At 48.1% G+C, this 14,347-nt stretch overlaps 2 protein-coding genes across 7 annotated transcripts in view; one reads left to right on the top strand and one right to left on the bottom strand.

The window, feature by feature from the left end:
- The window catches only part of PTPA (protein phosphatase 2 phosphatase activator), a 75,795-nt gene extending 69,989 nt beyond the window's left edge, over positions 1–5,806 (bottom strand). For 2 of the 4 annotated variants that reach the window (XM_029612043.1, XM_029612045.1), the window contains exons 1-2: positions 5,672–5,806; positions 5,088–5,197 (exon numbers count right to left, since the gene is read on the bottom strand). In XM_029612043.1, coding sequence (XP_029467903.1) covers positions 5,088–5,147 — 60 coding nt within the window. In that variant the 5' untranslated portion in view covers positions 5,148–5,197; positions 5,672–5,806. Of the gene's footprint in view, positions 1–5,087; positions 5,198–5,531 lie in introns of all 4 variants that reach the window. The other 2 variants (XM_029612042.1, XM_029612044.1) reach the window with 1 other exon arrangement.
- A 13-nt stretch (positions 5,807–5,819) lies between these two features.
- The window catches only part of CRAT (carnitine O-acetyltransferase), a 185,261-nt gene continuing 176,733 nt past the window's right edge, over positions 5,820–14,347 (top strand). Inside the window, exon 1 of one of the 3 annotated variants that reach the window (XM_029612040.1) lies at positions 5,820–5,946. In XM_029612040.1, coding sequence (XP_029467900.1) covers positions 5,920–5,946 — 27 coding nt within the window. In that variant the 5' untranslated portion in view covers positions 5,820–5,919. Of the gene's footprint in view, positions 5,947–6,083; positions 6,228–14,347 lie in introns of those variants that run through there. The other 2 variants (XM_029612038.1, XM_029612039.1) reach the window with 2 other exon arrangements.

The raw sequence follows: 14,347 nt of genomic DNA, 5'->3' as shown, positions 1-14,347 counted from the left end.
TCAAGGTCAGTAACCACAAGGATAAGGCTACGCTTCGGCCTAAACGTAAGAAATCCAAGACCAAATTCAGACTCCATAAGGGTACTGGAAACCACAAGGGAGGACGAAGATGTTTCACTTCTTTCAGGTAACGGGCCACATCAGGATGAGCTGACAAGGAACCACAATTCACCTGACCCCTGAAACAGGCGAGAGCTGCTACTTGTACCTTTAAGGAATTAAGGGCCAAAACTTTATTCAAGCCATCCTGCAAAAATTCCAAAATGAGCAGGATCTTGGCCGAATGTGAAAGAATAGCTTGATTCTCACACTAGACCTCAAACACTCTCTAAACTCACACATAGACCAAAGAAATGGAGAACTTTCTAGCCCTAAGCAAAGTAGAAATCACTGCAACCGAGTATCCACGTTTCAGCAATCGAGCCCTTTCAAGGGCCATACTGTAAGACAAAATTGAGACGGATCTTCGTAAAGGACAGGTCCCTTCTGTAATAGGTTCCTGTGCGCTGGGAGTCGAAGAGGTGAATCCATCAGGAGCCTCTGCAGATCTGCACAACACGGCCTTCTGGGCCAACCAAGAGCATCATCCTTCTGTGGCGTTCGATCCTTTGAATCAATCTGCCCAACATGGGCCATGAAGGAAAGGCATACAGCAACTTGTCTTCCGACCACTCTTGCACTAGGGCATAGATCCCCAATGACTTCAGATCTCTCCTGCGGCTGAAGAATCGCAGAACTTTCACACTGCGAGAAGTCACCAGCAGGTCTAGGAACAGGAGACCCCAGTGATCCAGAATCAGCTGAAACACTTCGCATGACAACGCCCATTCTCCTGGGTCCAGATTCTCCCTGCTGAGAAAGTCTGCTCTTAATGTTCTCTGTGCCTGCAATGTGCAAGGCTGAGATCATCTGGAGAAGCACCTCTGCCCATTTCATAAGTTGATCTAACTACTACAACGCTTGTTGGCACTTAGTACCTCCCTGCTGATTAATGTAAGCCACAGTCGTTGCATTGTCGCTGAACTGTAAGCATGCCAGCCGGACTGCCCTGGCTTCCAGCAGACTGATGTTCCAGAGAGACACTTCTACACTGCAGCGCCTTTGCTTTGTCAACTCCCGACACTGAGCTCCCCAACCAAGGAGAAGGAAAATTTGGTTCTTACCTGATAATTTTCGTTCCTGTAGTACCAAGGATCAGTCCAGACTCCTGGGTTTATTCATCCATGCCAGCAGGCAGAGACAGAGAAAGTAAAACTGACACTGCTTTATATACCCTGATGCCACCTGCAGTTCCTCAGTATTAATCTGAACCAAAGTTAAATGCAAACAAACCATCAAAAAAACCATTTGAATATAAACTTGATAAAAAACAACTTCTGATATCTGTAATGTACAACAGTTGAGCGGTCAACTATCCACCCTCCTTAATACCTGGGCAGGACTCTGGACTGAACCTTGGTACTACTGGAACAAAAATTATCAGGTAAGAACCAAAATTTTCCTTTCCCTTTACATACCGGATCAGTCCAGATTCCTGTGATGTACCAAAGCTTCCTAAACAGGGTGGGACCTGGAGAGTCCAGTTCGTAACACGCTTTCACCAAAAGACAGAGACTCCCGATCTGCCACATCCAGACGATAATGTCTTGCAAAAGTATGCAGCGACTTCCAAGTCACCACTCTACAAATCTCTTGTAGCGATACCAAGTGAGCCTCTGCCCAAGAGGCTGACTGAGATCTGGTGGAATGAGCCCTCAAACCTTCCGATACTGGCTTACCTTTGAGAATGTAAGCGGATCCAATAGCTTCCTTAAGCCATCTGGCAATGGTGGTTTTGGAAGCTTGAAGCCCCTTCTTCAGTCAGATCGCCTAAATCCATTCGTGACTGTAAGATAGCGAAGAAATGCTCGATGGATGCCCAATAACCTAAGCTCACGAGCGTTCGGTGGAGCTGCCGGCCTTTTCAGATTTGGCAGCCTCTGAGCCAAATGATTAACATGAAAGGAAGATACCACCTTTGGGAGAAAGGATGATACTGTCCGTAAAGACACATCCCCATCCGAAATCTTAAGAAAAGGATCACGACATGACAAAGCCTGCAACTCTGAAATTCTCCTTGCAGAGCAAATGGCTACCAAGAAAACAACTTTCAATGTCACATCCTTAAGAGTAGCCCTGCGGATAGGTTCAAAAGGAGCCTCAAACAAACCATGAAGTACCAGGTTGAGGTTCCAAGGAGGACAAACTCTCCTTACTGGCGGATGCAAATTCTTGAAACCCTGCATAAAAATGGACCACATCAGGATGAGAGGACAAGAGGTAGCCATCCAGGTTTCAAAGCCGCCACATGAACTCTAAGAGAGTTGGAAGCAAGGCTCTTGACCAAACCATCCTGAAGGAAAGCTAACACATGTGACACAGAAGCACGCAAGGCCTGAATCCCCTTCACCATACACCAGGACTCAAAAACCTTCCAGACTCGGATGTATGACATTGAGGTGGATTTCCGCCTAGATTGAAGGAGGGTAGTAATCACCGGTTCCAGGTATCCTCTCGACCTTAAACGCCTCCTCTCAAAAGCCATGCCGCTAGACAAAAACGATCTGCCTGATCGGAAAATACGGGACCCTAATGAAGTAGACCGGAAAGATGACTGAATCGTAACGGGATTTTTCTTTGCTTCAGACACCAAATCTGCCCCAGGAACTCCAAGCATTTTCAAGGTTGGGGAAATCAGAGCTGGCTGTCCATCTCTATGAAAGAACCGTAACATAGTTCTATACAGTTCTAATCCTTGGAGAATTTCACCATCATCAAGAAAGTCAGAATTGGCGTCGTCAGCCGGATCTCTATCCGGAGGTCCTGCTGCTGCACTACTATTCCTGCACTTGATAGAAGGCCCAGACAAAGTTCCTACTTGCGCTTCTGCTCTAGAAGCATTGGACAGGGCTGAGGACTGCCCCTGAATAAAGGATTGCTACCCCTGGAAAAATTCTACCCAGGAAAAGGTAGAAGTATCCAGACCAGGAGGTACCCAAGGAGTACTCCCTGAGTTACCATCCCCCGCTGAGGTACTAGTTAGGGGAGTTGCAAAATCAGGCACCCCACCCGGGTCTTTACCCAGACCCACATCCAGCTGGGAAGAACCAGGCTTAGTGAAATCAAAGGAAGACAATTCTCTCTGAGCTTTCTCAGAGAGAATTGTGTGATTGCCCGCTGACACAAATCAGCGGGCAATCACACACTTAGGCTTCTTAGGTACAGGCACCATAATGGTTGACAGTGTGCTGAGTGGCGGCCAGAAGTGTTATGTCTAGCTGTTTTCCTCTGGTTTTGTTTTTTTTTTAAATATGCACTCAACTAGGTGCTCAAAAATTATGCATCCAAATCTTAGGTGGCCAAAAAAATTAAGCACACAAGAACTTGAGTGCACAGCACTACTTGTGTGCAGCAGCAAACTGCGCTTAACGTGGACGCATAGACTACAAGGCCTGACAGTGCGCCCAAAACTGAGTGCGCAACCTAGATGCACACACCAGACAATCCTGTAGAGGGCAGCCTTAGGAAGCACATGAAAAGCCGTTACGGCCTACCATACGGGACACAGCAAAATGCCTCGGAGAGGGGCCTAGCCTAAGGAGGCTACTCAACCCACCAGGCTACCCATGTCCCTTGACCTCCCACAGAGCAGGATGAACGCTGAACCAGCACGCTGAGCACGGAGACTGGGGGAGGAGGAAGCCCTATACAACACAAAACCTCCTTGTAAGTCTGTGTATGTATATATATATATATATATATATATATATATATAAATAATTTTTTTTTTTAACTTACCAGAGCTCAGCCTTACCTGGCTGAGTAGAGAGACGTTCTTCAGTGGGTGGAGAGGGCATCTGCCGTCACTACATCGCTTGGCTTCATGCACCTGCTGCCTTTCAGTTGCTCAAGCAGCTATGTCCATGCCAGCTGAAAATCAGCTAACGGACCAAGGCACTCATCTGAGGGACTACGGAAGTCACCTCAGGAATTCTCAACTGGGTGGGGGGGCAAATTGGTGTCACTGCAGAAGAGTGGGGCAAATTTACTTTCCTTTTGTAAGCCCTCTAGGGATAGGAAAATACCTACAGTACCTGAATATAATCCACTTTGAAGTGCTGAAAAAAGTGTGAAAACTGGAATACAAAAATTCTATATAAATAAATAAATTCTCCTTTTTCAAGTTGAAGCAATCCCCATTAGGGAGATGCATGTCCACCATCTGCTGCAGATGGAGAATACTGGCAGGCTGATGTCATTGTAGTGGTATATATACTGTGACGTCAGTTTTCTCCCTCTCCATCTGCTGGTAGAGATACATAACCCACTTGTTCTGGTTTCATCTTTCTGGACACTAAGAAATGGTAAATACACCTTTTAGAGAGGAAATATATTTTGAAAATATAGATACCAATGGAAAACAGGATTTGTTTTCCTTCTAATTTACTCTACTCTCCATAGGCAAAGATTGCTTCTCTGTACAATAGGCACCAGGAAAAATGCCAGTCACAAGGGTAACCAGGCACCTGGCATAATTCCACACCTGTCCATATTAGTACCTTCTGCTCCCCACAGTGTGCCAGGGGCACAGAGAACACAAGTGAGAACCCTACTCCCTAATTGTGTACCAGTTACAGAGAGAGATGTGCAGAAGCTCTGCTCCCTCACAGTGCATCAGTGAAGGAACATAAGAAACAGGATGAGGGTTAAACAAAGATCCATCAAGCCCAGCAAAAGCCAGTCCAGCTCCCAAGTACACAGTGTGTGCATGAGCTCCCCTCACCGCAAGGTGCACCAGTGACAGAGAGCATAAGAGCTCTGCTCCCTCACAGGGTGTTCCTGACAGCAACAACCATCTAAAAAAGGCATTAGCACAGCTTTGCTAAATATGAAATATTCAAGATCTTCTGACCTCTTACAGCTCTTTGTGCCCTAATAACATTTTCCGATTTCCATCAATTCAGCAGCACTAACTAAACCTCCACCCACCCCTCCAGCTGGGACAGAGAACCTACATGTGAGGAGCACCGCTGAATTCAGTCACACACCTGAGAGCACTTCCACTTGGCCATGTCAGGGACCATGTTGATCTCCTTCTTTGGAATCATGAAGCTGTAAGTGGGAAGAGAGGGAAGCACCTTGTCCTCCGAAGAGGAGTCTGGGAGAAGGGGGGCATAAAAGATATCAAATATTACATAATGCATCTTCCCTTCACAGATCTGAAAGTGATCGTTCGCTCCCCCCACCCAGTTTTCTCTCTGACAGTGTTCCCACGTCCCCCTCCCTCCATGTCTCTCCCTTCATAGACCCGTCGCCTCCTCCCACGGTCTTCTCAGACTTATTGCCCTCCTCCCCGGGTTTTTCTTATTAACAGTATCCCCTCCACCCCCTGTCGCAAACCTATCCTCCGCCATTTCTCCAGCCTGTCACCCTCTCCTCCCCGAGTCATTCTCCCTGACAGCGTCCCCTCTTCCCCTGGTCCTTTCACAGACCTGCCTCCGTCTGCTTTTCACTCTCAGCCATCTTTCCGGAGACAGAGACCGCCGTCACCTCTCACCCTTCACCTCTGACCCGCACAAAGCCCGGCTCGCGGAGCAGAGGCGAGCGATACTGAGTTCAGCCCGGAAATTACCCTGTTATACTGCGCATCTCGGTATATCCGATATCATCAGCGCCATGTCTGTGCGGGGCATCTTTCCACTCTGATCAACCCCTTGATCTGGACTACTTTCTGCCCCTCACCACCATGGTGGCGTTTCCACATCCATTATCTTCCGCTATGGGCATGAGGGGCTCCCTCAGCCTGGTTTTGCTCTTCTGAAAGCACTAACTATTGAAACCTGGAAGGCTTCAACTGAGATCCGAGGAAATGGAAAGGAAATGCGTGCTGATTTTACAAAACGGGAGGTTAGGTGCGGGTCGTTACTCCTCATGGGCATGGCGGGAGATTCCTGCCCCTCACGATTCCGGGAGGGGAAGTCTTTGACCCTCACAGGCATGGCTGGAATATCCTGCCCAACAATGACATGGCGGCATACTACTAGGCGCAGGCGCAAGGGAGAGGGCGGGGAGCAAGGTAGTTGTTTGTGTCCTCGACCCCCGCCCCACATACGGACTTTGAGGTCTGGGAGAAGGCCTGGAGCCTTCCTGTGCGGGAAGCTATGTTGGGCTTGCTAGCAAGAGCTATGGTAAGAGAGGCGGGCGGGGTCTTAGCAATCAACCCGAGATCACAGCTTCGAGGCGCTGTTTTCTGGCAGTAACTTCCATTCCTACTGTCAGGTGTCCGCTGTTACTATTTGCAGGTTCAGAGCGGTTGTTGTAGGGGCACAGAGTGCCTGGGAGGAGGCGTTGTCGGGGCCAGAGTGGTAGCGGGGGGTTTGTTGTAAGGGGGCTTGTTGTTGGGGTGGGGGCACGTTACTGGAAGCTCAGGGTGGCTGGAGTGAGCTCAGGGAACTTTCTATTGTGCGGGAGGGGAGGGTACATCTTAGGGGCTCAGTATTTCGGGAGGGGGAGATGTTAAGGGATCAGAGTGCTCGATGGAGGTGGGGGCTCGGGGATCTTGCTGGGGTTGCGGGGGCATTTTACACGGGGCTCGGGGTACTTGCTGGAGTGGGGTACTTTAGTGAGAGCTGAGGGTGCCTGGGTGGCTCTGGGGTACTTGTTTGAGGGATTAAAGGGCATGTATTTATTATTTATATTATTATGTTATTTATATTCATTGTAAAGCTATTTGCTATGTTATGTTACACTGTGAACCGAGGTGATGTTTTGCTACGTGCCCCGGTATATAAAAATTCTTTAAATAAATAAATAAAAATGTAACCAGGAGTTTAGGTTGCTCACTATTGGGTGGGGAGACAAATTAGTTGGGCTCAGGCATAATACTAGGAAGTCAATGTGGATGCTTGTGGGGCGCAGGCTGTTTTCTGTTACTGCTCCTTTATTTACATTTGTATAAAAGGTGTGCATGCTTTGTTCTGCTGTGTCCCTGTGTATAAAAATTCCTGCCTTGAAGTCAAAGGCCCCTGCCTTTTCTAGCCTTGGATATATTGGCGTGATGTTAGCACAGGGGTCTGGGCACACTTTGTGGGACTGACTGGACCTGGATAAACCTGAGTTGTGATAACATTCCTTACACCGATGACAAACCAATCAAAAAAGGGTGTATTTTATGCGCTTCACAGATCAAATAGTGCAAAGTTGAAGGTAGGAGATTGTTGTGATTTGATGCTAATGTCAGCTGAAGGACTGACCTGATAAAATAGAATACTCTTAATGAGCCAATATATGCGGGCATGGAGCACTCCATCTGTCGACTCCTTGGGGAAGAACTCATTGCGGGAATGGAAAAAGCATTACTTGTGTTTGGTTCTGGAAAAACATCTAGTTTGTGCCAAGGATAAGAGAAGAATGCGCTGCTTTCTCTGCAATACATTTTTTTCACAAAATAATTTAACACTGATTGTCTCTTCAGAAATCTTCAGGTCTTTGGCTGGTTTCCATTTCACAGCAGGTTCTAACTATAAAAACGCCCTTTATCTTTAGATTATTGCATCTTTGCTTCAGCATTTAATGTGACTAAAACACAAGACTGCCTGAGGCTATATATGGCCTTTGTCCAAGGTGCAGAAATTATTTACCTGTTGTACCTGGCCCAGGAAGTAAGGTACAGTAATTACAGGCTGTTGGGGAGGGGCAGTCAATAGGACACTCATAAAAAGTACTAAGATTTGCTTCTAGTGACTGATTTATGATTCTCCAGAGACAAGCAGGATGTTGATCCTCTTACGTGTGACGACATCAGATGGAGCCAATGCAGAAAACTTGTTAGTTTCTAGAAACTTTGACTAGGCACAGTGAGCGTGCCGTATACCACACAGGGTCTTTTTTTTTCCTGTAGCGCTGTCAGCATCACAATTGGATTGAGCTCTAATACTTTGGCTTTTTGTGGAAAACATTTCAGTTTTTCGCTTTCTCTCCAAAGTCTGTTGCCAGGTTCCTCGTACTTTCCCGTGGTGTCCCCTATCAGGTTTTTGGCATTCGGGTAAGTTTCCTTTTGCTGTTTTCTCCCCCCTCCCCCCGTGTTGACGGTATCTCAGTGCCCATTCTTCATTGATGCCTGCTGCCATCATTCCAAACTTTTTCCTGTTTGTTTTGCCCCATCATGACCACATCTGGCTTCTTCCAATGCACCCAGTGCTCAAGGATCATGTTAATCACTGATCCTCATGAGGTTTGTCTCCTCTGCCTGGGTGCATCGCATGATGTCCGGGGTTGACTCTTGTGCACCCAGATGACCTTGAAAGTATGTCAACTTCGATTCGACAAGATAGACAACTTATTTGGGCCAAAGAAGTCCGAGCCATTGGCATCGGCAGCATCGGAGGACCTCTGAGCCGCACTGATGGACACCATGCCATCAACATCAGCGGGACCATCTGTTCCGTCAAGGTCACCAGTGGATAGGGGCACCAGAATCCAATCGTTGTTGATCTCTGGGCCCGATGACATCGGGTTCATCGGCACCGGGGAAAGACCGGGCTGATCATCGTGGGAAGACCAAGAAGCATCGGCACTGGTCACAGTTGCTGCCTGATGCCATTGATGCTCAAGGAACGTGATGGTCTCCACTGGTCCTGGTGCCAGTCGCCGATCCTCCTTGTGGGTCCGAGGAAAATCTGGCCACCCTTCCTTCCTCCCAATCAGTATTGGCATCGGCAACATTTAAGGAGGAACTGGAGCATCGAGTCCAGCTAGTGGTGGAGCAGGCTTCGGTCCAGTTGCACAGATGGCTTCGGAGCCGATGCTGCCTGTGCTCGTACTGCTTCTGGAGAAACTGTGTGCTCATTGGTGCCGTACTGACCCAGCTGACCACAGATGGTCCAGTTGCACAGATGGCTTCGGTCCAGTTGCACAGATGGCATCGGAGCCGATGCTGCCTGTGCTCGTACTGCTTCTGGAGAAACTGTGTGCTCATTGGTGCCGTACTGACCCAGCTGACAGTTCCCAGGGGGCACTGAGGCCTCCCCCTAGCAATATGGTGGTCATCACCAGTTCCTCCAAAGAGGATGATCTGCCAAGGCCGGCAAAGACACACAGGCCAGTTGTCCTCCGTCCAGTTCCATTGGTGCCTGCACCTCTGGACGTCAGCTGAGCACTTAAGGCCCCATCCCCTGTGGTATACAGTGAGAATGAACGTCACTATGACCCCTGGGGGGATGATCAGACGGAATCCTCTGAGGATTCGGATGGTCTCCTGTGAGACCCTTCTCTAGAGGAGCAAAGGAGGTCCCCACCTGAGGACTTGACCTTCACAGGGTTTGTCAGGGTGATGGCAGAGGCCATCCCGTTTCAGTTTTTAACTGAAGAAGATGCCAAATGCTTGAGGTTCTTCAGTTCGAGGAGACTCTTAAGGAGATTGTGGTGGTCCCTGTACACGAGATCCTTACGGAGTTGTCAAAAGTTTACCAACCTACAAGAGCCCTGCATTTTATTCAACGTGATCTACTCGAGATTCCTTCACTGAAAATAGCACTTTTACATTCGACCCGTGAATGTGCTTTTTCTGTTGCCGGCCGTACCTATGGAAATCTCTTCCTGTTGACTTGAGGCAATCAGACTCTATTAAACCTTTTTGTTTAATTTGGCTTATTTTTAATTATTTTTATTGCAAAAAATTTTATTTTGCTTTTCATATTTATTTTGTGATGTCATTTTTATTTTATTTCACTCTTAGACTGAAGATTTTTATAATTTTATAACTTTTTCTGTCTTAACTTTTGTTTAATTTTGTTAAGAAATGTACATAATCATAATATTATGTTCATCACTCAGGCCTTTTTTGTGTTGAGCGATTCACAAATCTAATTTTACCGAAAATGAACACAATAGAGCAGTGGTCCCCAACCTTTTTTGCACCAGGGACCGGCTTCAAGCAAGACCATTTTTCCATGGCCCGGCAGGGTGGGGAAGGGGCGGGGCTTAGGTCATATGGGTGGGGTTATGGAGGGGGTTGGATTTTAGTGCATACTTATTTAATTACCACGGTCATGCCCGTACTGAAAGATGCACCCGAAAATGAGAGCTAAGACCTGGGCTAAGCTCAGTGCACAGGATTACATTTTAAGTTCAGGACCCTGCCTTCCTTGCTTTCCTAACGCCTGCTCCCATTTCCCTGCCTCTTACTTACAGCAGTCCTAGCACGGCAGAGATCCGATCTTTTATACCTGAGCTGCAAGGGGCAATGAGCTCTGACTGCATCCTGGGGATGCACACACACACAGGCAAGCTCCCAGTCATTCTCACACTGAACCCCAGGCAGGCTCCCATTCATTTTCACACCACTCCCTCCCCATCCCCCAGACATGCACACATTCATTCTCACACACACAGACCACCAGGCAGGCACCAATTTATTCTCACACACACATACACCAGACACAGGCAGGCACATATTCTCACACATACAAACCCCAGGAAGACACCCATTCGTTCTCATACACAGATACAGCCTCAGGCAGGCACCCATGCATTCACATACATACACCCCCAGGCAGACTCCCATTCATACACATGCACATATTAAAGGCAGAGACCCCCTCACTTTCTTTTGCCAGCAACCTCAGAGCCTCTCTCATTCCTCTGCTGCCACCGTCACTGCTGCCGCGTGGCTATTGGGGAGGTGCTGATTACTGCTACTGGCACTGAAGCCCATTCTGCTGCCTCCTCTGTGCAGGCCCCATGGGCTTCCAGTTCCTCCATACTGATCTCGTACATTGTGAGATCCACATAGAGAAAGTGCTACTCTTGCACATTCCCAAAGATTACATGTGTCAATCAGTAAAAAGTAATTTATTTTGTTTTACATTTGCTGTCTGATCTTAGTTTTCTAATCAGTTGGTCACAGGCTTTCCACCTTCCCTTTATTTTTTTGCCAATTCCTTTTATATTGTCTTTTTTTCTATTTCTTTTCTCTCCATCTGTCGTCTTCCCTCAAACAGTCAGGTTCTCACTCACATGCTCTCTCTCATACAATCATTCATACACACAGTCTCTCACTGGCACATGCTGTCTGACTCTCACACACACAGGCTCTCTCTCACTCCCACATGCTGTTTTGCTCAAGCACAGGCCTTCACTGGCACATGCTGTCTCACTCATACACACAGAGGTTCTCACATGCTTTCTCTGCAAACATTCAGGTCTTCACTCCCACACAGTCTCTCAGCTCACTCTCACACACAATCTCTCAACTTATCTCATACACGTACACATTCTACAGGCCCTCAGCCTCTCTCTCACCTCTGGGCCTCTTCTTTACGGGTTGCCACAGGATGGGCTCTGCAGCGGCCCTGGTCTTCTCGGGCCACGCTGCTCCTCTTCTGCACGTGGCTGATGCTCCTCCTCCTTCCTGCCCGCGCGGCTCCGGCAACATTTTTCTTCCGGGGCTGCGTAGGCAGGATGGAGGAGGAACACCTGCACATTTAGACACGACCTTTTTCTTCGGGCTGTGGTGACATGAGTTCCACAACGGCCCTGCTGATGTTCTTGCTGTGTGTATCCAGCACACAGCACAGCAGTAGTTCACCGCTCAGCCGCCAGTGGGATGAGGTCCGCCAGCGGTGGCTCAGCACCCCCTAATGCTGAGCCACTGCTGGCCGCTGGGCTTCTATTGGCCCTGGGCAGCAGGAAGCATCCACCCCACATGGGTGCTCTGAGCCGCCGCAGAGCACACTGTCAGTGTTTAGTGCTGGTCTTCGGCACCGTGGCCCGGCAAAAAACCCCCAACGGCCCAGTCCTGGTATGTGGACCGGTGGTTGGGGACCCCTGCTATTGAGAATAGTTTTAAACTTGCAGCAATGTATTTGAATATAATTAAATAACTTTTAACACAAATGGAGCTAGTAATAAACATTGATAAAACTGAATTCATTCACCTAGAAAGAAAGACATCAATGATTGTTCAAACACCGATCAAAATTAACGATAGTCTTACGGTTAAACTTTCCAACAATGTATGTGACTTTGGAAACATTATCGATTGTGAACTTAATCTAAAACAAAATATAGCACCAACGTGAAAGGAGATTCTTAGAGTTGTCAGTTGATGGGTTTTTTTTCTTTTACTAATTAGGATTTTAGTATTTATTGTGCATTTTATATTTTTAGTTTTGTTTTATGTTTTTAGATTTCTTTTATAAATTTTACATTTTGATTTTATTTTCAAGTAATTTGTATTTTATTATTTGTCTATTAATGTTTATGTTGTTATGCTATAGTGTTTGAAATGTAAACCGTTATGATAGTACTACTTAACGACGGTATAGAAAAGCTGTCAAATAATAATTGTAAATGAGATTGTGGGAACACTCCCTCAGTGCTTCCCGTGAATAGGAAGACGGACAGGGTTTATCTCATCCAGAAGGCTGCCGGATGGATTCGATAGGTCAGCTGCTCCACCGATTGGTGGTGGTCGAATCTGCCCTCAAAAGGGCCATGCGCTCTCAGACGTATTCCTCGGCGGGGGTTTCCAAGGCACCAGCTATACATGGGCCAATACTCGGACACCTGAAAGCAGGTGCAAGAGGTGGCCAAGCAACTGCCTCAACAGCAGCAAGACACCCTCATGTCGCTGGTGCACAAGGGTTTGGAGCATGGAAAACACGAGGTCCGTTTTCGAAATTGTATCGAGGGTCTCTGTAGCAGGAATCATCGCCTGCAGACTGGCATTGCTGTGGGCCTTGGATCTCAGGCCTAAGGTGCAGAAACAACTTGCTGACGTGCCGTGTAGTGGAGAGAATCTCTTCAGAGGTAGAGGGAACGATGCTGTGTCCCAACTCCAGGACCACCATGAAACCTTCTAACACTTCTCCACCAGTACTCCGGACCCATCCTCCTCATCCAGGAGGCTGTCGAGGCAGGGACCCAGGAGGTCTTTCGCCAGAGGAAGTACTATCCTCCGCCTCCTTAATCCCGTGCCCACCATCAGAACTCCCACAGCCATTCCTGGCAGCAGAGAGCTCCCAAGACCCAGCTAGCTCCTCAATCAATCCTGGGTATGGAGTTTTGACTGGGCTGTAAGAACATATGATGGACCCTCTGGTCAGGGGCAGACTGTGGTTCTTTGTTAGCCAGTGGCCTGGTGTAACCTCAGACTTTATCCATCATCTGCCAGGGGTACCAAATAAATCTATTGGGTATCCCATCAAATTGCTCCCTTGCCTGTCTTCGGGGCTGGTAGCACATCAGGAGCCACTACAAACTGAGTTGTCCTCCTTCTTAATAGCCAGGGTGGTTGAGCCTGTACCACCAGGGCAGGGATTTTACTCCAGGAATTTCCTGATTCCAAAGAGAACTGGAGGACTCTGTCCCATCTTAGACCTGAGGGCCTTGAACAAGTTTCTAAGAGAAGAAAAGTTCAAGTTGGTTTCCCTGGATGCTTTGATCCCCCTCGTGCAAAAAGGGGACTGGCTATGCTCACTCGACCTGAAAGATACATAAGAACATGCCATATTGGGTCAGACCAGCAGAAAAGCCTTGGCTTGAGCTGTGTCTAGCAGGGCTCCGATGTAGTCCGATCTTCTCTGGTCACAGGAGGTATCTCCGATTTGTATTGGGGAAACAACACTTCAGTTGCCGTTCGGGCTTGCATCTACCCCACGCGTCTTCACAAAATGCCTTGCCATGGTGGCGGCGCACCTCCGCAGACTGGGAGTGCATGTTTTCCTGTATCTGGATTGGTTGGTCAAGAGCACATCTTAGGCGAGGGCCATCCTGTCAATGCACTTGACCATCCGGGTGTTGGAGTCACTAGGGGTCGTTCTCAACCACCCAAAGACCCATCTCAGACTGTCACCTCAATTGGACTTCATCGGAGCCCTGCTAGACACAGCTCAAGCCAATACCTTTCTGCTGTTCCAGAGGGCCGTTGCTCTGGTGACCATTGTAATACAAGTGCAGCAGAGCCAGCAGGCGTTGGCCTGGCAAATGTTGAGGGTGTCGAGTCACATGGCCACGACAGTCCATGTAACCCCCTTGCCGCAATTACATATGTGCAGAGCCCAATGGACCCTGAGGTCACAGTGGCGTCAGGCCACTCAGAACCTCCAGGATTGCATCCGTGCACCCCATCTCTCCGGGATTCGTTGTCCTGGTGGCGGGTACTCTCTAGTCTGGAAAGGGGAGGTTTCCTTTTGGAGTCTCCCCACTCAAATTGTGCTAGCCACAGATGCATCTACCCTGGGGTGGGGAGCTCGGCACCCAGGGGATGTGGTCTGCCCAGGAATGTTATTGTCAAATCAACTTCCTG

The sequence above is a fragment of the Rhinatrema bivittatum genome, chromosome 8 (genome assembly GCF_901001135.1).
Source record: "Rhinatrema bivittatum chromosome 8, aRhiBiv1.1, whole genome shotgun sequence".
NCBI classification, from domain to species: Eukaryota; Metazoa; Chordata; class Amphibia; order Gymnophiona; family Rhinatrematidae; genus Rhinatrema; species Rhinatrema bivittatum.
This window is presented reverse-complemented; position numbering and strand designations above follow the sequence as displayed.